We start from the raw sequence: 24,224 nt of genomic DNA on the forward strand, positions 1-24,224 counted from the left end.
CTGCATCAACATCAACTGGCGCTGTGATAATGGTGTGCACTGATGGTTATCCTTATTATTTTTCAGCATCGTGTGCTATTTCTGTCTGCTTGCCTTTTTTGTTGTGGTTTTGGGGTTTTTGTGTTTTTTTTTTTGTTTGTTTTTTTTTTGCATGCATTTCTATCTTTTCTTTGTCTGTGACTGTGTGTATATTAGGGCTGTCACTATTGATTATATTGCTAATTGAGCAATCTACCCACTGTTTGGCGATCAGTCACAGTAATTAGTTTTTAAGATGTAAACAGAGTCATTCAGAGTGGTTTGGTGTGAAAAGCTCTGTTCTAGAGAAAAGTCAGAATTGTTCACAGTGGTGGTGATGGGAACCAGACGTCCACCTCGAAAAGCTCCCTCACAGAAAGTAATTACATGAAATGGATATGAATGCACTGCCTGATGGCGGAGACACAAAGTTTTGACCTGTAAATCCATTCATGGTGAAGGGATACATAACATGCAGGGTGTTGTGAGGCACAAGAGTCCCCAAAGAAAATTTATAATTTCAGATTTTCAGATTCAAATTTTCCACTGTTTTTCCATCATCAGCATTCCATATAAAACTCAGAAGACACGTGTAGGTTCATGGTTTTCTATATTTGCGTTGTAATCATGGCGACCCTTGGTTCCGATCACCTTCACTGTAAAGACATCTCTACAATCAACCATTTCACACCGAACAATAAACCTTTCGTTCAAATTAACCTTAAAGGAGAATTCCTTCAGTATTTCAGAGTTTATGAGTAGATCGATGGTTGGGATGTAAACCCACTGACCACATAATGTCTGCTTTAATATTTGACTCTTTACAGGCGCTCATATCAATCCTGCAGCTTGAGCTGCTGATAAAAATGACAGAGCAGTAAAATAATAGTGAAGCAAAACCTTTCATTTTGGCACATGAGTCCAAGAATTGCATTGCTTCAGTGACCTGACTGGGTACATTTAGATTGACACACCAATCATAAAGAAGCAGATATCAAATAAGTTGTTTGTTGTTGTTGTTGTTGTTGTTGTTGTTGTTGTTGTTGTTGTTTTGACTCATAGAAGTTAAGTGTCTCTGTTTTGATTTGAGTTTTTTTTTTTTTTGCCTCCAGTGGTGGGCAATGTAAGAGGAGCGGAGCACTTGTGTCCGTGTAAATATTCTGACCAATAAACAAGCACTCGTGTGTAATTTGAAGCGCTGCAATTATTGCAGTGTAAAACCAATTGAACTAAATGAACCATGACCACTCAGATAACCTTTTTTCAATGCATAAAGTGTTCTTTATATCATAATATGGTCTGCCCGATGGAGAATGTGCTATAGACAGTTCTGTGTGGAGCCTTTTTGTCAAACTTTTAAATATAGCAGAGTCTAAAGCACATTCATGCAGATTTCCATCAATCTAAAGAATTCTTTTATAATGGGTTCATGTTTCTGTATAGAACCATTTTCCTTACCCTTGAAGAACCATCTTTATATTAAGAGTGTAGGTGTGACAACAGAGTCTCGGGCATCAGGCAGTGTATTCATATCCATTTTGTGCGATAACTTATTATGAGGGAGCTTTTAGAGGTGGACGTCTGGTTCCTCTCACCACCACTGTGAACAGTTCTGACTTGGTAAGTTTCTCTGAAGCGGAGAGTTTCACGCCAGACCACTCTGAACAACTCTGTTTACATCTTTCAATGTAATTTTATGATTTTTTTGAGAGATTCTTCTTTAGAAAGACTCCTGACAGCCCCAGTGTACATTAGTGTAGTTTTTAGTGTAGAACAGCTTCTCTGAATGTGTTTTTGTTCATTACTTCATGTGTCCTTGTTTGTTATGTGACATCGTCTCCTCTTTTCTGTGCCGTTCTCCTCCCTCCCCGTCTCCAATTGGCTCGCTGTTGCAGAAAAGGATTGTTTGGACGGCTCTGATGAGTTGAATTGTCCGAACCCGACCGGTTAGTGCATAGAACAACATGCACCATAATAATGAGCAATAAAAAAAAAAATAATAATAATAATGAATAATAATTATTAAATTACTACAGGAAATGTATATATTTTTCTCATTTATTTAATCTTGCTATTAGTTAAAATTAATTAAGATTACAAAAGCTGGAGTAATTGCTATTAAAAACTTTTTTTTTTATAGCTGCCATTGTATGCAAAAATTTTGCCACCCCTAGTCAAATGTAAAAACGAATAGAAATAATAGATCAATTTGGCCTGTGCAAAAGTTATGGCAGATTTTATGTTTGATTTTTTTTTTTTTTTTTTTTTTGTTAAACTAAAAAATATTTCAGATTTTTAGACATTTGGATAACAAGCATAAAACAATACCATCCCATGCTGTCATGTAAGTTTATGCAGTGAGAATTCATGCTCCAGCTGTGCAATCCATCTGTGCAAAGTGCAAATTCACATTTTCCTCATGGTGCATGGTGTGATCTATGCAGTTTCTGTGATTCGTATTTTCTTTCATATTATTGTGTGTCAGTGTGTATGTGAGAGAATTTATAGACACTGAAATTTAAGAGTTCAGAAGTTTGGAATCAGCGTTATGTCCAGTTCGGTTGCAGATGCATATATACAATGAATCTGTTATTTACAAATACACAGGTTTGACATAATAAAAATAAATAAATAAATAAAATATTAATAATTACATCAAGTTTCTATTAATGAAAATTAGATTAGCTGTGTAAAATTGAGAATTAAGTTATAATAAAGTTAAGATCTATTTGTAAACTGAGGTTCAGTTGTCAAGGCAGATAACATAACAGAAACGATTGTAAACAGATAACTGTATGTTATCAATATCATTTCTCCCTGACCAAAAATTTGGTTTTTAATTTTGTAGGTTAATTAAAAATACCTGCTGTCCTTCACATTATGTGAAAATTTGATGAATGGACCAATAGAAATGCTCCAAAGTGATTTGAAATAATCTTTTGCGTTGCCTTGCATTCAAAATTGTGAATATTTTTGTCCTCTCCTGCAAATTTCCCATTACCAGAATACTACAGTGTATATATATATATATATAATATAGAATTATAGTATGTTATATAATACACTATTACAATATACTGATTTAGTTTTTTTCCTAAAGTGTATAAAATATTAGCACATTAATGTACAGTGATTCCAGACTTGTGAACAGTAGTTTGTGCTGTTGTATTCAGTCATAGTCTTCTCTGATTTTAATAGATATTCAGCATTGATTACTCAGTATTACTGTGTGTACAGTAGTGAGGTGCAGTCTGATGTGTGAGGACTTGTGTAAACTGCTCCACACTGGTGACCTCACACTGCGTTTCAGATAACGACTGCGGCGACAACAGCGACGAGGCAGGCTGCAGCCATTCCTGCTCCAGCACGCAGTTCAAATGCAACAGTGGCCGCTGCATCCCCGACTACTGGAAATGTGATGGAGACAATGACTGTGGTGACTACAGCGACGAGAACAACGCCAACTGCACTAATCACGGTGAGTTTCGGGTCCACGTTCCACCAATCACGGCAATTACAGTTTGTGTGTAAGTTTAACAAACTGGAGGAAAAAATAAAACACTAAATGTGCTACAATGTTTGCAGAATATACAGTATACAGTAAATAAACATCAGTCGTAGAAGTGTGGTTAATGCACAATCAAGAGGTTGTATTAATGTGTTCACTTGTGTGTTAACCTCTTATAGGGCTGCTGCTAATGATTCTTCAGTATTTCAATAATCTTTAGATTTTTAGTATTGATGTGTTGTTTAATCCAAATAATGAATTTTCATATAAGAAAACTATAGAAGAAAATACTTACTTATTTGTTTCCAGTTGAAAAAAAACTGTACTTGCAGTTTTATTGATTAACTGATAAAGCCGTGCCGTAACCGTCCACATTAAAACATTTTGCTTTTAAAAAAAAAAAAAAAGTCAGTAAACGGGGGCCAGAGTATTTATATAGTAGACACACCTAACATATTTTGAATGCACATTTGTCTACATCTTTGTTTAGTGTCACAGTATATCACAACTTCGTATCTGTCAGACGTTTAAATGCCCAAACGATGTATTGTTAGACCTTCACCATCATTCCCACCCTTAATAACAGTCTGATAACATGTAAAAATAATACAAAGAAATAATCGTAAACACAGAACCTCAAATGAACTGTCTAGTTTTAAAATTATGCAGAAATTCAAAAAAATTTGGGGGGGTTTGCAACATGTCTATATACACAAACTCGTTGACATGTGCAGTTTTCTGGCTAATTGAGTGCTCCGGCCCCCCTCGCTGTGTGTGATGAGTTTGGAGAGGCAGGTGAGGAACGGCAGCTTTAATGCAGGTCAGGCGAGGCTAACCGGGCAGACTGCCTGAGGAGAGACTCCAGCAGCTATTTAACCACTCTTTATTCACAGCATGTCTTTCGCCCTCTCCATCTCTCGCTCTCTTTCACACACAAACGTTTTCTTCTCTCCCTCCGGGAATCCATCACAATCGAGTATATGAACAGATTCTTCAGCTTCAGCTGTGCAGCATTTAATCACATTTATTTAATGTTTTGAATCCAGGCTTACACTGTATATGTGTAAATGTCTGTAGACTCCAGTGCTTCTACTGGTATTAATAGTGAGTTTGTGCTGCAGTAACAGCCTCTACTCTTCTGGGAATTCTTTATACTAGAAGCTGGAACATTGCTGTGAGGAGTTGATTGAGCATTGTAAGGTCAGGTACTGATGTTGGATGGTCAGTTCTTGATCAGATCTAACCCAAATGCAATATTGTGCAATTGTGCGACTCTGTTTACATTTTAACCATTTAATTATGCTGAAATTTTTTTTTACAAATGGCTAAAGATCCTCTTTAAAAGGGTCCTTGGCCTGAAGTTCAGAACGAGGAGCAGCGTCTGTTAGAAAAAAGGAAACTTTCAACGTGTCTCCTTTTTTTCCCCCATCACCCAGACAATAGCCATGTTTACATGCAACCTAATAATCTGTTAATAATCTGACTAATAGATTAATCCGAATAGAATACATCTATGTAAACACCTCAGTTGGAATAGACTAGTCTAGTTGAGGCCATTCAGAATACAATTTTTGTCAGATTGAACAAGTTGACTGTAAATAATCCGTTAAATAGGAGAATAATACCCATGTAAACATCTGTATTGGATTACATTCTTACATATCTGATTACATGCATGTGCGTCACGTCGTAATGAAAGTTTATAACGTTCAACATGGTGGGAGCAGAAACTGGTCTGCAGAGGAGATGAAATTTGTGCTTTGAACTTTAAAAGACGATGGTGAGACGGGGTTCCAGCTTATGTCTCAGAATGAGATCTTCCTCTGTGCCTTATTTAATAAGTACAGGTGAGGAATGTTTACCTGAGTCTGACGTCATTTTAAAGCAATTAAAAACAGAAGCACTGCTCACACATCTCACTCTGACTGGACTTATGTGTTGCTTGTTGTCAGTGTAACATCTACACTAAGCAGTTCACTACGCATACATGTAATTTTGGATCAGATTACATGTAGCGTGAGTGTAAATTGAGATTTTCCAACATATTGTGTAGAGTGACCATATAAACACCTCCATCGTTTTGTCCCGCTCCCTCCCGCAGTTCCATCAAGTAGAACCTGCATCCAGTAGTATCTGGCTCAGTCTGTTCACAAACACATTATTCTCTGTTGAAATAACACGGCAGCCATGGTCATCAGGCTCACTGTAACTTCACCAAACACCGTTTCTTCCCAGTAAACACAAAGCAGAAATTAAACCACAGAGCAGTATTTTTGATGTTGTGCTGGGCAGCTGTTGGCGCCAGACTGAAGGCTCCCACAGCCACAGGTGTGTTGCTCATGCGATCGGCTGCTTCACAGCTCTTTAGAATGACTTCATTCATTTGAACTGATTTACTGTTATCATTTCATGTTGTTTATATATGATTAAGTGATCATTCTACTTTATTTAGGCTGTTCATTACATTTAATTTTCATTGAATTTCTCTTCATGCATTCATGCAGGGGGCTGGTTACCCACCCGCTCCCACACTCAGCACTGATCATTTGAAAATCACGCTTACCTTTCCTTTTTAAACGAAGTACACCAAAATTAAAATATTACTGTACTACCGATGCTATTGGACATTTAATGATCATGAAGTTGGAACCAACAGGCTGAGACATTTTCTGGCACTCTGGCAAACCTCAGTAGCACAGTTCCAAGATTTGCTGTGACATAAATCAGATTTCAGAACACTATCATATGGTTTTACTTTCCAGAGATCTGATATTATTTAAGCTTTAATGACTTAAGCTAACTTAAAAGCAGGATGTTAGAGGGCCTGTGATTCATTACTGTGACTGAAACATTGATATATATTAAAAGCGTTGCTAAGGTGCTCTCATAGAGTAGTTCTGTGAAATTCTGAAAAATTGGTGTTTCCCTTTTTTTTGAAGAGGGAATGGCAGCAATTTGGATTCTCTTGCTGTAGATTCACTGATGTAGAAAATCATGACATAAGGTCAAGGCTTCATCTGTCTGTGTTGTTCTTTCTCTCATTCTCTCTCTCCGCAGCCACTCGTCCTCCGGGCGGCTGCCACACAGATGAGTTTCAGTGCCGTATGGATGGTCTGTGCATCCCACTGCGCTGGCGCTGTGACGGTGACACCGACTGCATGGACCTAAGCGATGAGAAGAACTGCGAGGGCGTCACTCACATGTGCGATCCAGCCGTCAAGTTCGGCTGCCGAGACTCTGGTGAGGATTTAAACACAGTGTTTGGTAGTGAATTCACTCCTCTGAATCTGAGATCCCTCCAGTCTACACTTCTAAAAAAAGATGGATCTTAAGAGGTTGTTTAGTAGACAGTGGTTTTCAAAGAACCATCTGCATGCCTAAATGGTTCTTTGCATGGTTCTTCAGATTGATAGAGAATGTGTTGTATATGGTTCTGTATAGCACCAAAAAGGGTTCTTTTATTGTTAGAAGTCTGACATTTTAGTAAAATAAGATCGTTTGTTGGTGCTATTAGCTGCATTTTCAAAAAGGTACTATGTAGAACCATATACAACACATTGTCTATCTAAGAACTATGCAAAGAACCATTTAAGCATGCAAGGAATTTTTTGAGTGTTCCGGATTCTATAGGGTCATTGTCTTTACTAAAGAAATTTTTTAAGAGTTGCCATAATTGTAGTCAATCAGCCAAAACATTTTTGGCATCTGAAGTTTGTTTCTTTAGTTTTAGCACTGGAGCTACGAGGCTAATGTAGCTAAGCTTATACCCCACCGATTAGCATGGTGCAAGCTTCATGCTTAAATCACATTGCGTCAAACTGTGTTGAGTTGTTTAATGAATTAGACGAATTCAGAAAATGGTCCTGGCTAAAACATTCCTTATAGTATGAATGTGAGTAGGCAGAGCTATACTGCTATAGACTGAAGAGGTGTATATGTGTAAACAGGTTTCATGACATTACTAAAACAGCATATTCAAAACAAGCTGATTTTGCAACTTAATGTCCATATATGGAATGTAATGAAAAAGGAATAAATAGTTTATGAAACGTAAACAATGTTCACAAACTACATCAAGCTTTTGTATTAAAAAAAAAAAAAGTCCCAGACTATTGATTTTCCATGATGTAGCCCCTTTAACAAGCCAAGGCAAGTGTGGGATGACTTGGGCAGGCGGTTAGCATCATGCTTATCAGAAGTTCCTGTTCAAGATTATTTATGAATGTATATGTGTACAGTTGTTTGCAAAATTTTTCTCAAATTTCATGTTGTTTGTTGAATTTCTAAGCATAAATAATGCAGTAAAACTAGCAAATGTAATTTAACTGGTTTTCAAGCTTTTGTCATATATAATAGATTGTTTGATGAGAATAGAGAAAAAAAAATTCATGCTGTCATGAAAGTCTAGGCTATTTGCGGTATTTTGGGGAAATTCTACTACTCATACAAATTGGCCTATCAGATCGAATCCCTCACAAATTACACTAATCCAGCTTGAATAGGGCCTAAACCTCCTTGTTAGCTATGTTAGCCTTGTAGCTACAGAGCTAAAACTAGAAGCAAACTTTAGACAACATTAGTTATGTGTAAATTGTGTGCAATTTTTTTTTCTTTTATCCCATTATCCTGTAGCGCGCTGCATCAGTAAAGCGTGGGTGTGCGACGGGGACAGTGACTGCGAGGACAACTCTGATGAGGACAACTGTGAGGCGCTGGTTTGTAAACTCTCACACCACGTTTGTGCCAACGACACCACTGTCTGCCTGCCTGCTGACAAGCTGTGTGACGGCAAAGATGACTGCCCCGACGGCTCAGACGAGAAGCTGTGCGGTGAGAACACAGCAAACTGCATTACCCACGCTGCATTAGCTGTGCTTCTGGTGCTGCATTAAAGCACCAGGGAACCTAAATCTGTGAGCTAAGTTCACACTTGATTTTAGCCTTGACTTTCCACTTGCTGAAAGTTTTTGAGCTCACAGAGAAAAGGCAAACCGCTGTTCAATCAGGGCTCGCAAATCAGCTCTCAACTGCTGTGTGAGTTGTTCAGAGACGCCATCTGAGAGACTTGCAGATGCCTTCCAGACTCACTGTTGTATTATGTTTAGCTTTAGTGTTGTAGCAGGTTGGGAGTGTTGGACTAAGAGCGGTCAATCATGGGTGCTCATTAAGTCAAACTCAGATTTATTTACATAGCGCTTTTTACAGCATTGTCTCAAAGCAGCTTTACAGAAAATGAAAGTCCGAGCACCCATGAGCGTCGCCAAGGAAAAACTCCCTTAGAGCCAGAGGAAGAAACCTTGAGACTAACTAAGACTCAATGGAACAATGGAACCCATCCTCCTCTGGTCAACAATGGATAGCAAACAATAACACGAAGATTGTATAACTAATATATTGATTGATAATGATAATTAAAACATTGAATATAGAGAAACACAAACCAGCCTGTCACTGGACAGAGGCGTTGCGATTAACCAATGATAACCGATGACTATTATCAGAGTAACAATGAGAAATACAATCAGTCACAGTTACCAGTGAAAACAAGTTACTACAGTTCTGTGAATGACTCTTGTTGAAAGCCAACAATCATGCCCTCAACAATCCAATCATAATACAGATTTCTGCAGTTATTTGATTGTTTAAATGGTCATATAAACAGTACACTTAGATTTCTTAGATCAGAGTAAGGTCTAGAAATCCAATTAAGAAATAAAGATGAACTAAGAGATAAACAGAGCTGGATTTTGGCTCAGTAATCATATTTCTTAGTGCATATGAATTCTTACTCAGATTTTTTCAGATTTCTCAGTTTGCGTATGTGGGAAACAGACCGCAGTACTGGAAGCAAACAAGCAACTTTGCTGCAAGAAGCAGCAGAACACTTTTGCAGCGACACTGAAACCAACTACATGCATGACAAATTAAGGATTTAAATATTCTTGATCTTCTAGATGATGTATGTTTGTATTGCCTGGTAAAGTGGTGCAATGTTTTTTTAAAAAAAAAAAAGCATTTGAATTTTACATTATGTTCACTACACGTCTTATTCTGTGAGTTTATTGGTTCACTGCAAAGCAGAAATACGATTACTGTCTGACTCATGTAGACCTGGAGTTTCCTATTACCTGATTACTCAAGTACATATAAATGCTTTGGTCAGGTTTCTGACAAAATCTGATTTTCCGCAGTTAATTGGATTAGTAAAGGCATGTAAACATACTCAATGAAGACCTGTTAGCATGAAAATGAGTAAAGTAACACCTTTAATATCAGAAAAACATTTTAAGGTTTTACTGTTCTCTGGAATGACTGCAGCCTGATCTCTATTTGCGACACCTATATCGTACATTTCTCTCTCCTGTTCTCAGACCTGTGTTCGCTGGATAATGGCGGATGCAGCCACAATTGCACAGTGGCACCAGGAGAGGGCATCCTGTGCTCGTGCCCACTGGGCATGGAGCTGGGCACTGACAACAAGACCTGCCAGATCCAGGGCTTCTGCGCCAAGCATCTGAAGTGCAGTCAGCGCTGCGAACAGGACAAGTTCAACGTCAAGTGCTCCTGCTACGAGGGCTGGGTGCTGGAGCCAGACATGGAGAGCTGCAGGAGCACAGGTACTGCAGAGACACCTGCCGAAGGAAGGGAAACAGTAAATCAGGGGTGTCCAGTTCTGTCCTGGAGGGCTAGTGTTTATCTTAAAATATAATAATAATAATAATAATAATAATAACAAAGCTCAGTCATTTCAAAATGAATGTGTTTATAACAAATGTCCCATCCTCTTACCACCTACTTTAATGTGATGGGCTGCACCCAGATGCTAAGTTTTGATCATTGACTGTGGTTTAGGTGGTTGATGGTGAAATCATCAAACTGGAGGTGGGGTTTATGCTGTGGATGCACCCACTCCCAAATAATTTTAACTCTAAATGTAGATATTCTGACAAACTGCTGAATCTGTTCTGCAGTTTCTCATTAAGTTGAATAACTGACTCTAAATGTAGGTATTGTGATGTGATATCATCCTTTACATTTAGTTACAAGTCTTCTATAGTTTCTCATTTTTTCTCACAGTTCCCAGGATGCTTCTTAATTCTGTTATGTCAGCTATTGGCTAGCATTGGCTAGAACGCTAGACAGAGAGAGAGACACAGACAGAGAGAGAGAGAGAGAGAGAGAGAGAGAGAGACACAGAGAGAGAGAGAGACACAGAGAGAGAGAGAGACACAGAGAGAGAGACACAGAGAGAGAGACACAGAGAGAGAGAGAGAGAGAGAGAGAGAGAGAGAGAGACACAGAGAGAGAGAGAGAGAGAGACACAGAGAGAGAGAGAGAGAGAGAGACAGAGAGAGAGAGAGAGAGACACAGAGAGAGAGAGAGAGAGAGACACAGAGAGAGAGAGAGAGAGACACAGAGAGAGAGACACAGAGAGAGAGAGAGAGAGAGACACAGAGAGAGAGAGAGAGAGAGAGAGAGAGAGAGAGACACAGAGAGAGAGAGACACAGAGAGAGAGAGACACAGAGAGAGAGAGAGAGACACAGAGAGAGAGAGAGAGAGACACAGAGAGAGAGAGAGAGAGAGAGAGAGAGACACAGAGAGAGAGAGAGAGAGACACAGACACACAGAGACAGACACACAGATACAGATGCTCCCTTGTCCACCTGATTATGGATGGCTGTGGGTTCCATCTCACAACCTTCTGACACCTACACCTACTCAAAAGTTTGAGACCAACTTGGACGGCCTTTTATCGACATGGTCGATAGACTGTCTCCGAGGTTATGCATCGAATAACGAGCAAACAAATGATTTCCCAGAGCTTCTTTGAAACATGTTGGAAAGATCAGGGCAGAGCCAGAGCCAGGGATGGATGAGAGGATGACAAAAGAGGAGAAATAGAGGGGGCTGATGTGGTTTCTGCTGTTGGGCTGAGGATGAAAACATGAGTACGAGTTTTGCCCCCTTTCTCGGGAAGTGGTCTTACCCAAAAGGTCATTTGGTGTGAGCAGGAAGTGGTGGTTTTTGGGTTAGACGCTGTTCTTCGGTGGGTGGGTGGTGGGCGGTGGGTGGTGAGGGAAGGAGCGCTGAGGGATGCGGTTGGCAGTGCAGTCAGTGGTTGGGTTGAACTTATGGAATATAAATGTCTGAAGACAGGAAGAAGGAGAGAGTTTGCTTTGGCAGGAATTCGCTGTGGGCGCAAAGCCTCAATCAGCCAATCAGAGATTTATATTTCTGGAAAATGAAATGAGTGAAGAAGCTAAAGTTCACGTGCAGTGCATAGTTCTAATGAAAAGAGTGCAGAGATGAGCCTTAATGTTTGTACAGAGCAGTAGATGTTTGTGTAGTTCTAGGATTGGCTGATATGTCAAAAAATCAGTATTGTGAGATTGTTTGGTTTTTTTTTTTGTTTGTTTGTTTTTTTTTTGTTTGTTTTTTTTTCCTCTTTTTCCTTCCCAAAATCTTAATTTCTAGTGCTGTTAAGGTTTATTGCCTGTCTGTAAAGCACTTTGGGCTACAACTGATATGAAAAGTGCTTTATAAATAAAGATTATTATTAGGGAGTGAGAGGAGTGATGAACACTTCACTCTCCTGCAAATAATAAGAAGTGATAAGTGATGAACTTGCAAAAAAAAAAATGGCATTGATGCAGCACCAAATCATGCCTTACATAAAGAGATACAGAATATATTTTGTTCCTAGAACAAAATTATTATATTCAGAAAATGCTAATTACAAAATAATGACATTTTTACACATTTATAATGAATGGATTTATTATAAATAGTGTCATAGATGGTTCTTAAATAATAAATAACATCTTAACTACTCTGTATATCATTTATTTATCAATATATACCATTTTGTTTTTATTTTATCAAAAAATATATTAGTTTAATAGAAATATTCATTTGGTCTTTTCAACAAAGTCCATGCTGCTTTGGGAGCCACAACATTTTGAGTGCGTTTTACCATCTTGGCTGTAAATATGTCTCAGTTTGTGCTGATGTCCCAGTGTAGGGTAAAAATGTAATACAAACAAAAACACAGCTGCTGCTCTGCTTTAAGCCGTAGCCGCTTTTTGTGCATCATCAGCTGGAAACTTTTCCACAAAAGTAGAAGTTTTTTGTATAATGTCTCCGTGTTCCAAGTTTTTAATGAGGCTGAAGTCGCTTCTTATTCGCCAGCTTCTCATTTGCCAGCTACTCATTCAAATGTTCCCGTTCCACCTTAAATGATGCCTGAGGCACCAGAATGTAATTGCTGCACCATTTAAGGTGGATTGGGAAAATTCGAACAAGTAGCTGGCGAATGAGAAACTGACTTAGGCTTCATGTTTGTTTTTTTTTGCGTGTTTGACAGTTTCTCGTTGTATATTAAACTTATTAGGAAACCAGATGGAGTGATAATTAATAGATGCAAATAAGTCTTCAGTCTCTCTTGCCTTTTTGCTAGCTACTAACTAGGTGAACTAGCTGTATTAGGCTACATTAATTTCAGCGTTTAAGATCATTTATTGTTAAACTGTGTTGAAGGATCAGCAGAGATCTATTTTACTGAAAAGGAGGATTATTTTATTTTTATCTAGAAATCAAATTGTGCTATGGAGCCGCGGGTTGCCGACCCTTGACCTAGCATATGGAAGTGCTTGTATGGAGTTGAGGGGAAGACCATATTATAATATTAACAATATTAGAAATTTCCACCCATTTTCCGCCCAGTAGTAGTTGCTACCAACCAGAGGACCATCGAGCAAGCGATGTCAAAGCTTTCACCCAACTCTGAAAGGACGACACAAACTACAATGATTTGCATCCGTCCTCAGTCGTTGAGAAGCAGGGTTGAGCCCTGTTGAGACACAGCAACCAAACCCCCCCCCCGCCACACACACACACTTATAGCTAGAATCACTGAATTAAACGGGTAGGACGACTGTAATGTGCTGCGTGGACATCTGCCACAGGATATTATTTCACCGTAACTGCGCATTTAATCACAGACGAGTGGCAGCAGCGTCTAATGTGCTCCACACAGCAGTGAATGAGAGCCTTCTAGTTCACTTCGCATATTGCGTGCGGTTGATTTTATTAATAAAAGGTATTGGAATTCATTCATTCAATTCATTATGGATCATTAAAAACACTTTTGAAATCCTGTATAGAAAAACGGATGCATCACGATGCATTGATAATTATTTTAGAAATCGCACCGCAGCCCTCTGGATTGTAATCAAATCGAATTGTGCTGTGGCAAGAGATTCCCACCACTACTAACCCACACTTTCTGCTGTTAAGTGCTTTTTGGTGTTTTAATGAAAAATATGACCAGACTTCTCTCTGTCCATTTCTTTCTCTGCCTTTCATCTCTAATTCTTTCTCTTGTCCCCCAGATCCCTTCAAGCCCTTCATCATCTTCTCCAATCGTCATGAGATCCGGCGGATTGACCTGCATAAGGGCGAGTTCAGTGTGCTGGTTCCTGGTCTGAGGAACACCATCGCTCTGGACTTCCACCTCAATGAGAGCTCGCTCTACTGGACTGACGTGGTAGAAGACAAGATCTACAGAGGGAAGCTGTCTGAGAACGGTGGTGAGCAGCTTGCTGTCCTGCACAGGAAATACACGATATATAGCACTGATAAAACAATAAGGCACGGTTTAGAATAAAGAATATATCAATGTCTAAATGATGTTTATAAATGTTTAAATGATTGAATGATCAAAATGATTACATTTACAAAGTTCTGAGGTGTGTGTGTGTGTGTGTGATGTTTGTTTAATAAAATGCTTATTTAATAAAAAGCATAGAATAGAATCAAACAATTGATTAAATTAATAAATGCTAAATATTGACCATATTAAGTAGAAATTGTTGAAAAACCATATACTTTTTGAGAAGTTTAGTATTTACACTTTGTTTACTACATTTATCTAATAATGCCTTTTTTATTGTAAATAATGTTATAAATAAAGTAATAACAGAAATTAATAAATATATATTATATACAGTTCTGTTACTGCGGGCACTTGGATTTGTGGGTAATGCTGTTTTATTGCAAGCCCTGGGATTTGTAGGTAATGCAGTTTTGTTACTACGGGCCCTAGGATTCGTGGGTAATGCAGTTTTGTTACTGCAAGCCCTGGGAGTTGTGGGTAATGCGGTACTAGTGCGAGCTCTGGGTTTCGTGGGTAATGCCATTCTGTTACTGTGCCAGATGGCCCCATTTTAAGGAATCTGGTTTTGGCTTCCTCTAGAAAGGCAAAAGCAATCAATCATCACGTACAGTCTCCACTCCAGATTGCAGACGCAGTCAGTCAGCGCCAAAAAGCTGCCTTCAAAAGGATGAAACTATCAATCAGAGTTAATCTTCTGAGCAAAAAACCCCCCCCCCCCCCCCCCCGACCCCCTTACTGCACATAACACTGTGAGCCTGTATATACACACATTATGCTCCTATGTGTGCGCACTGTAGATTAGTAGTCTCAGGTAACACATGCTCTACAGAGAATGAAATGAATATTAAATATACTGTACCTTTTGCACTATCCACGTTTTAGTTTACAAATAATTGTAACATTTCATTGCACACTTACTACTAACCATCCTTCTGTAGATCTACTTTCCAGCTAAGCTTATTTTCAACTAGGGATGCAGCAGTACTTTGTATACTGTGGAACCTCTAATTGTTTCCTAAAGGGTCCTAATTGAATCGAGTCCTTGTGACATCATAGATTTGTAACACTGAGTCTTATGTCTTCTTTCTTCTCTCGCTGCCTCTAAAACTGCCCCACTGCACCTTTCTCAGCGGCTCTGACCAGCTTTGATGTGGTCATCCAGTATGGCCTGGCGACACCTGAAGGTTTGGCTGTGGACTGGATTGCTGGGAACATCTATTGGGTGGAGAGTAACCTGGATCAGATCGAGGTGGCCAAGCTGGACGGCACAATGCGTACCACCCTGCTAGCTGGAGACGTGGAGCACCCCCGGGCCATCGCTCTGGACCCCAGAGAAGGGTATACGGATCAGTTCTATATTCCTCAGTAGGCCTACAGGATCTTGAATTTCACCACTTGTGGCTTTACTAGCTAGGTTTCCATCCATGTATATTTGTGTGTCTCGAACTGTGTGGAATTGTGCCGGAATCTCTAATAGTGTTGATTATCTGGTTTCTGACTCTGTGACTCACTGTTAAATATAAAGTTGGAGATAAAGACCAGCTAAAAACAGTAGCAGCCACCTTGAAATCATTTTAATCAGTAGAGCTTGCCTGCATGTCCTGCTTTGCCCTACAGAATATTATTCTGGACGGATTGGGATGCAAGTATGCCGAGGATCGAGGCAGCCTCTATGAGTGGCGAGGGCCGGCGCACCATCCATAAGGAGACGGGAAATGGAGGCTGGCCGAACGGGCTGACCGTGGACTACCTGGAGCGGCGCATTCTCTGGATAGATGCAAGGTTAGTTTGTCAGGGTGTTGATTGATGACAGATTTTAGGTGTTTTCTGTAGAGCAGTGGTCACCAGCCCTCCTGCTGAAGATCCAGTTTCTCGCAGAGTTTAGTTCCTTAGCTGGAGCAGGTGGGGCCGATTGTGGTTGGAATTAGACTCTGTAGGAATGCAGAGCCAGGGTTAGTGAGCACTGCTTTGAAGAGTCCCAAGACTTGTAGAGTTGTTCTCATTAGGGCTGCACAATATGAATAAAAAAAAAAAAAAATCAGTGTTATAGCAACGGCCTACCAACTGCTTAGCAACCACATAGGCCACCATAGCCACCATAGCATCCGCATAGCAAATGCTTAACAACCACCTGGGACACCATAGCAACTGCTTAGCAACTATCTAGGACACCATAGCAACCGCCCAGCAACTGCTTACCAACCACATGGATCAACTGCCAGACAGCTGCTTAGCAACCACATAGGCCACTGTAGCAACTGCCAAGCAACTGCTTAGCAACCCCCTAGGACAACATAGCAACAGCCTAGCAACTACTTAGCAACCATCTAGGACACTATAGCAACCACCCAGCAGCTGCTTAGGAACCACATGGATCACCATAGCATTTGCATAGCAACTGCTTAGCAACCACCTATAATATCATAGCAATCACCTAGCAACTACTTAGGAACCACCTGGGACACCATAGCAACTGCTTAGCAACTATCTAGGACACCATAGCAACCGCGTACCAAGCACATGGAGAAAATAGCATCCGTGTTCCAACTCTTTAGCAACCACCTATTACATCTTAACAACCACCTAGCAACTACTTAGCATCCACTTACTTCTGTTCTTCATACTGAAGGTTTTTCTATAATGAAAGGCTGATAATTGTAGTCGTATTAAATCTGATGCTGATGTGAGCTGCAGGAGAGCGGCATTGCAGTAATTAAAACTAGCAGAGCTGACAGTCAAACCTGAGAAGTCTGAAACAGAATGGTTTGTTACATTAAGGCCTAATTTAACCTGTTTTATTCAAGCTTTTTCTCAGGCTGAAATGTTAATTGAAAGTCTATGTTAATTGACTCATGACTTGAGTTTGACTCAAATCTGCTGATAAACAAGAAAAAAGCTTTTGTTTGTCTCTTCTCACCCAGATCTGATGCGATCTACTCTGCCAAGTATGACGGCTCAGGCCTGATTGAGGTTCTTCGGGGGCATGAATACCTGTCGCACCCGTTTGCCGTCACCATGTACGGAGGAGAGGTTTACTGGACAGACTGGCGCACCAACACCCTGGCCAAGGCCAACAAGTGGACCGGGAACAACGTTACTGTAGTCCAGAGAACTAACACACAGCCGTTTGATCTTCAGGTTTACCATCCATCAAGACAGCCCCAGGGTGAGTGAAATGATGGGTACCGAAATGATTTAGATGGTTAGATACCTGGACAAAAGTCAATATTTGCAGGCTCTACCATGAACACTCAAAGAACCCATGGCATGATTAAAGGCTTCTTCGCATCAATAAATGGTTCTTCAGATTGTTGGAGGGCACGCTGTAGATCATTCTGTGTAGCACCAAAAAGGTTTTTCTGTTTTTACAATGTCAAGCCTGCAACAGCACTGCACACTTAAAGATGGTTCTTCAAGGGTGCTTTAGTAAAGAAAATGGTTTTATATAGAACCATGCACATGAAGAACAGTTTGCATGATTAAAAGGTTCTTTGCACTGTGAAAGAATTCTTCAGGCTGATGTAGAATGTGCTGTAGATTTGCAAAGGGTTCTATGAAGCATTAAAGGGCTTGACAGTGTAACAGTAGAAGAACCCTTTTAGTGCTATATTAGATTTTTTTTTTTTTTTTTTTTTTTTTAAGGATCTTTATAGAACCATATAAACCCATTTTCTGTTAATCTGAAGATGCATTTAGTGATGTAACGAACCATTTAAGCATGAAGAGGGTTCTTTGAATGTTCGTGGTTCTATATAGAACCATTTTCTTTACTAAATAACCCTTGAATAGCCAACTTTTTTTAAGTATGTACAGTAAAAAGTATGTTTGCATAATGTAATTTGCAATAAAAGAAGACGTTCAATTTTTTTTTTACGAGGCTGAATTCAGTTTCTCGTTCACCAGCTTATTGTTTGAATTTTCCCGTTCTGCCTTAAATGGTGAATGTAACTGCTGCACCATTAAAGGCGGAATGGGAAAATCTGAGCAAGAAGCTGGCAAATGAGAAGCTACTTTGAGACTTTTTAGAGTTGGACAGTTTCTCATTGCAGCTTAAACGTCAGGAAACCAGCTGGAGTGATTTATAAAACACTTCGTCCATTCGTCTCGAAATTATCAATGTTCACCTTAAATCTGTCTCTTCACCGTTTCGTTAGCTACAACATCCAGTGTAAAGCCTTCCAAGCAGAGTAGAGGCTGTTACTGCAGCACAAACTCACTATGAACACCTTCATTTCAGAAGAAACACTGGTGCCTGAAATCTTCTGCAGGGCATCAGTGGGCCTAAAATTTGAGCTGACAGCCCAACACTGCGGTGAATGAGTCTGGTTCACTCTCAGCTACAGAGGAGCGTTTGAATCACTTCCTCACTCCCACTCTCTCAGGGTTGGAGAGGGTCAGTTGGAGGAAGTGTCCAGCTCAATGTGATGGACAGATGCCGTGATGCTCCTTGACAGTGTGTTAGAAGCTGAGCTGGTGACCGTGGTTTACTTCACAGAGCGCGCTGTACAGGGCAAGATGTCTGTTTGCTTATGGTTGAATAAACTGGACAACCAGACTGGATTGCTGTGGACGAGCTCAGCGGTTCTGATCTAATCAACTGGAATCTTCTCACCTTCAGCTCTTCGCTCAGCTTTACCGCTTGTTTCTCTCGCTCTCTTCCTCTTCCCCTGATTTCAATCTCTCTCTCCCTCATGCTCTGTCTTCTCTCGCTCTCTCCCTCTTTTTTCAGTCTCTCAGTCTTTCAGTTTTTGTGTCTTTAACCTTCTCCCTCTTTCTTCTTTCTTTGATCGGTCTGTCTGTCTGTCTCTCTCTCTTTCACTCCATAATCTTTCTTTCTCTTTCTCTTCTGTCTCACTTGCTCTTTCTCTTTTCTCTCACTCTTTCTGTTTCCTTTAATCTTCCCTTTTTTCCTTCCACTGTCTCTCTCTTCATTTTCCTTTTTTTCATGCTGTTTTACTCAAACTTTCTCTTTCTCTCCTCACTGTTGCTGTCCCTCTTTCTTTTCCCTTTCTTCGTTTCCCTCAAACTTGCCTTTCCACTGCCTTTCTCTCCCCCGTCTCTCGTCCGTCTATATTATATTTGTCAAATCTTACTCTGTACAACGCAGTTGCAACAAAATATCATTTTTCTTATCATTCATAAAATCAGAAAATAAAGTTATCATTCATTCATATATTATTCCTTTTCCATCCTGATTCTTGTCCCTCAGCTCCTAATCCCTGTGCGGCAAACGGTGGTTTGGGGCCGTGTTCTCACCTGTGTCTGATCAACTACAACCAGACCTTCTCCTGCGCCTGCCCACACCTGATGAGACTCCACTCAGACAACCACACCTGCTTCGGTAAGGACTTCTGACCCCTGCCTTCAGCACCCTGACCGTTACAGGCACCCGATTTCTCTCCCATCTCTGTCTATGCACTGCCTGCTTGAACAAATTGTTTTGTAGTAAAGGGTGATGACTGACAGAGGCTTTTAATATTGATATTTCCAGAAATTGGGACGCATTTCTAAATCATTTATCACAAGAATGCAAACTGAGGTTTGAAAAGTGAAGTGCGTCACTTCAGTGATTTCTGAGTAGATTTTGGTGTTTGTTGTTTCAACATTGGTGTTGGTTCCATCATTTGGCTACTCTGTAGGCTCAACTAACACCCTTCACTTCAGCTAATACAGTAACAGAACAGCCCTTAAGGTGGCACTAGGGATTCTCCCGAGGGGAAATGAGTCCAAGAGGACGAGAGCTTGTTAAAACCATATTGAAATGAGGGGTAGACAGAGGCGTCACTGTTTTCTTCTCTTGAGCTTTTTCACAGTACATCTTTACACATTGTCACACCCACAGACTCAGAAAGAAGGCTCTGTATTTAGGTCTCAGATGAACTCAGAATCAACATTTTACTGATGAAGATGTGATGACTATAGTAGATAATTCACTCACATGCTCAGAAGATGTGTTCTGCTTTGAATTCTCTTGCAGTCATCAGATTCATCTTCACAGGGAAGGGGACTGAAGCACAAATCAGCTAGTTCTTTTAAGAGGCTTTTAAGAGAGGATTTTTGTGCAATTACACAATTGCACAAAAATTTGGAGCAATTACACGCTCCAAATCCCCCAAACGTAGATAGCAGCTTTAAATAAAGCACCATTTTTATTCATTCTTACCTCCCCTCCCTGTCTCACAAAAAAGTCACATTTTAATGCACGTGATCGGATCCTAAGTTTTCTAAACAGCCGTCTTTTTGTTACATTGATTGCTTGTGTGGAGAAACTCTTGAATTGAGTATCCATACAGGCAATTGGTTGTTATATATGGGCTGATTTGCATATTATGCTTCACATAGCAGTAATATTACAGTCTGGATAATCAGAGAGGCATGTGGTTAAAATCTTATCAGGTCACAATACAGATAAGTCACATGGGATGACCAGGAGTAAATGAAGTTAACGGCGCTTCACTGACTGATATGATTCGGTTCTCATCCATCATGTTTTTGTTTGTTTCTTTTTTTTAAACCGAAATAAACATAAACTCTTAAGTCTTGAATATTCTACATATTTCTGCCCTGGGAGCAGCGCTGCTCAGAATACTTCATGGCTTTTTGTGATAGTCCTATCCTTTTCCTTGAAAACGTTTCAATTTCTCAAGCTAAACTTCGTTAGGATATATGTTGCGATAAGCCTGCAGGTTAGGCAGTTAAGGAATGTCAAAGATGAAAAAGAGGAGCGTCGTTCTCGTCTGGAGTCAAATGTTTGCGCTGTGATGCCTGAACGATCCCAAATAGTTTCTCGGAGATCAGCTCCAGCTTTCTATCAGCCTGGTTTTAATTAATGGAAAAGAGAGTCCAGGCCAAGTGTATTCTTCCAAGTACGCCTCAAAAAGAGGAAAAAACAAACCAGATGACCCTGACAACCACGTCTGTAGTGCCTCTTCATCGCTACTTCTGCTCCAGTTTTTTGAGATTAATTTCAGGAGCTTGTGTCCTTTTTTTTTTTTTTTTTTGTCCCTGGTTATCAACCTACGCTCTTCACACAAGTGTAACTGACCATGTTCGAGGACGCTGGGGCCTTTAGACTAAGCACCTGCGAGTTCTGAAGCTTAAATCGTGAGGCGGCAGCTTTGTAATTACGAGTCTTAGTGATGGAGTTCAGTTTGTTTAGCTGGAATTAGAAATGAAATTGTTTTGAGTTTGTTTTGAACCTCACTCTCTACAATTGGTAACCAGTTAGAATAAATGAAAAGAACTCTTAATAAAGTTCTTGTGATGTATAATAGCTGCCAAATGTCTGGGTTAAACTAAAGGGAAAGGGGTAATCAAATGTTCATGCGCTTAAAGCTTTCATCTTTGAGAGAGAGGAGAAAATCAAGCTGCTTTAGATCTGAAAATATCCGCAGGTGTTTCTGTCCATCCTTCCACTGTGAGAAGACAACTCAGTGCTATGGGTCTCAAAGGTTGTAGGGTGTATAATTTGCAACTATAAAGTTATTAGGCCTATGATGTTGAAATAACACCAACACCAAATCAGTCAGCGCTGGTTTTATTTAGTAAATGTTTGGGTGTTTATATTTAGGCAAAGAAAATGCATGATTTCACAGGAAAATATGTATCATTTGTCAAAGATAGCACTGGGAAAATTGCTGGTGTGTCCAGAATTCTGTAGAGTTAATGAAAAGGAAAGTATGTTGTATGTTATAATACATTTCCACTCATCTTTTCCTCCAGAATTCCGTCAGTTCCTCCTGTATGCTCGTCAGATTGAGATTCGCGGTGTGGATATTTATAACCCCTACTACAACTACATCATCTCCTTCACCGTCCCCGACATTGACAATGTGACAGTGGTGGACTACGACGCGCTTGAGCAGAGAATCTACTGGTCGGATGTGCGAACACAGACCATCAAGAGGGCCTTCATAAATGGCACTGGCATAGAGACCGTGGTGTCTGCAGGTACGAGCTGAGATTAGCTTTACAGAACCGGTTATAACAGTAGCAGAGTTACAGTTGCACACACCGTTTGCGTTGCCTTATGCTGAATATATATTAAAGTCTGTCTCCAGGCCCCCTAGTGGCCGTTCTACCCACAGAATGATATTTTTAATTAGTGTTCCCCATGACATAGGACTCTGCTGTGCTATGGTGTTTGTGAAATGTTGAGCTGCTAGTGAGCAGGAAAGGGGAAGGATGAGAACCCCCTGCCGTGAAAACCATTTCACACCTCTCCACAAAGACGGCCGTGCTGAGAAGACTGACAGGCGCATGTGTCTCCTTATCTTATACAACGTTACATATCTCTCACATTTTGCAGGATAATTAGACAGACAATGTTACATCTGTCTGTCTGACACAAAGTTACAGTACCTCTGTCTAATTATCTTAAATTATCCTAAAGTCTAATAACTTTACAGCACGTCTATCTTATTGTCTGACATAACATTATAGCACATCTCTCTGATTATCTGACACAGTGTTGTTTAGTTATCTACAACATTATGGCACATCTTTCTAATCACCTGACGTAACTTCCTTGTTAGTATAGTGGACAGTATCTCCGGCTGTCACGCGGAAGACCGGGGTTCGATTCCCTGACGGGGAGGCTTTGCCATTTTTTGGGGCAGTCGTGGGCTGGAGGTTAGGGATCTGGCCCTGTGACCGGAAGGTTGCCGGTTCGATTCCCAGGGCTGACAGTCCATGACTGAGGTGTCCTTGAGCAAGACACCTAACCCCCAACTGCTCCCCGGGCACCGTGGATAGAGCTGCCCACAGCTCCGGGCAAGTGTGTGCTCACTGCCCCCTAGTGTGTGTGTTCACTAGTGTGTATGTGGTGTTTCACTTCACGGATGGGTTAAATGCGGAAGTGGAATTTCCCCGGTTGTGGGATCAAAAAAGTATCACTTAACTTAACGTTACATTGCATCTGTCGAATTATCTGACATTGTTATAGCACATCTGTCAAATTATCTGACATTGTTATAGCACATCTGTCCAATTATCTGACATTGTTATAGCACATCTGTCCAATTATCTGACATTGTTATAGCACATCTGTCCAATTATTTGACAAAACATTAATGCGCATCTGTCTAATTATATGTCCTTTACCTCTATCTGACACATCACTGCGCATCTGTCTCTCAGCGTTTTTAGGGCAAGTCAAGGCTGTGTCATTTCAGCTATATACAAATACAGAGTGAACCAAAACAACATTCCTCCAGGACCATGGAGCAACACAGGAACACATGCAAACCAGTACAATATACACAGTGCAGACAATACGGTAGAATAAATAAATACAAAAAGGGAAGTGTAATTGTATACAACTGTTTGTTGCAAATGGGATAATTTGATTGAAAAATCTAAAAATATCTTTTCCAATTTGATAAAATCAGCAGCAGGCAGTTGGAACAAAATCCTGGAGAGGATTTTTAGTTTCTGGGCTTGAATAACACGTCTGTCTACATGTCGTGAGAATGAGATCTCCGTATCACATTGCTAATGAAGTTGTTTTTTTGTTTTTTTTTTTCCTTTGTCTCTGCATGTGTTTCCATGCAGATTTGCCAAATGTTCATGGTCTGGCTGTCGATTGGGTGTCTCGTAACCTGTTCTGGACCAGTTATGACACCAATAAGAAACAAATCAATGTAGCCAGGCTGGACGGCTCCTTTAAGAACGCGGTCATCCAGGGCTTGGACAAACCTCACTGCCTGGTGGTTCATCCAATACTGGGGTGAGAAACCTCTAAGCCATTAATTCATATTATAGATTTTTAGTACATTGCATGTCCAGAATTATCTGGACAGTTCCTCTAATTTGGGAATTCAGGTGTTTTTTAGGTGCACCCATTTCTGGGGTTCAGTTATGCACAGACAGCTTGGGCTAGGGGGGTATAAAGGGTAACAAATTAATAAGTTAACAAATATAAAACACATTCTTCTTTTTTACTGTGAACATCACAAGTTCAAACTCCATTTAATGTGCTTACTTACTTTTTTACACTTAAATTCTGCATGATTTTCTATGGT

At 40.1% G+C, this 24,224-nt stretch overlaps 1 protein-coding gene across 7 annotated transcripts in view; it reads left to right on the forward strand.

Moving 5' to 3' along the window:
• lrp1aa (low density lipoprotein receptor-related protein 1Aa) overlaps positions 1-24,224 on the forward strand; it is a 258,171-nt gene that overhangs the window by 134,913 nt on the left and 99,034 nt on the right. For all 7 annotated transcript variants that reach the window (XM_037532351.1, XM_037532352.1, XM_037532353.1 and 4 more), the window contains exons 19-30: positions 1-32; positions 3,329-3,496; positions 6,584-6,766; positions 8,159-8,356; positions 9,898-10,143; positions 13,919-14,116; positions 15,333-15,540; positions 15,820-15,984; positions 17,124-17,368; positions 19,412-19,543; positions 21,925-22,152; positions 23,755-23,929. The exon at positions 1-32 is cut by the window's left edge and continues 49 nt beyond it. In XM_037532351.1, the coding sequence (XP_037388248.1) occupies positions 1-32; positions 3,329-3,496; positions 6,584-6,766; positions 8,159-8,356; positions 9,898-10,143; positions 13,919-14,116; positions 15,333-15,540; positions 15,820-15,984; positions 17,124-17,368; positions 19,412-19,543; positions 21,925-22,152; positions 23,755-23,929 (2,178 nt within the window). The remainder of the gene's footprint in view (positions 33-3,328; positions 3,497-6,583; positions 6,767-8,158; positions 8,357-9,897; positions 10,144-13,918; positions 14,117-15,332; positions 15,541-15,819; positions 15,985-17,123; positions 17,369-19,411; positions 19,544-21,924; positions 22,153-23,754; positions 23,930-24,224) is intronic.

The sequence above is a fragment of the Pygocentrus nattereri genome, chromosome 21 (genome assembly GCF_015220715.1).
Source record: "Pygocentrus nattereri isolate fPygNat1 chromosome 21, fPygNat1.pri, whole genome shotgun sequence".
Taxonomy (NCBI): domain Eukaryota; kingdom Metazoa; phylum Chordata; class Actinopteri; order Characiformes; family Serrasalmidae; genus Pygocentrus; species Pygocentrus nattereri.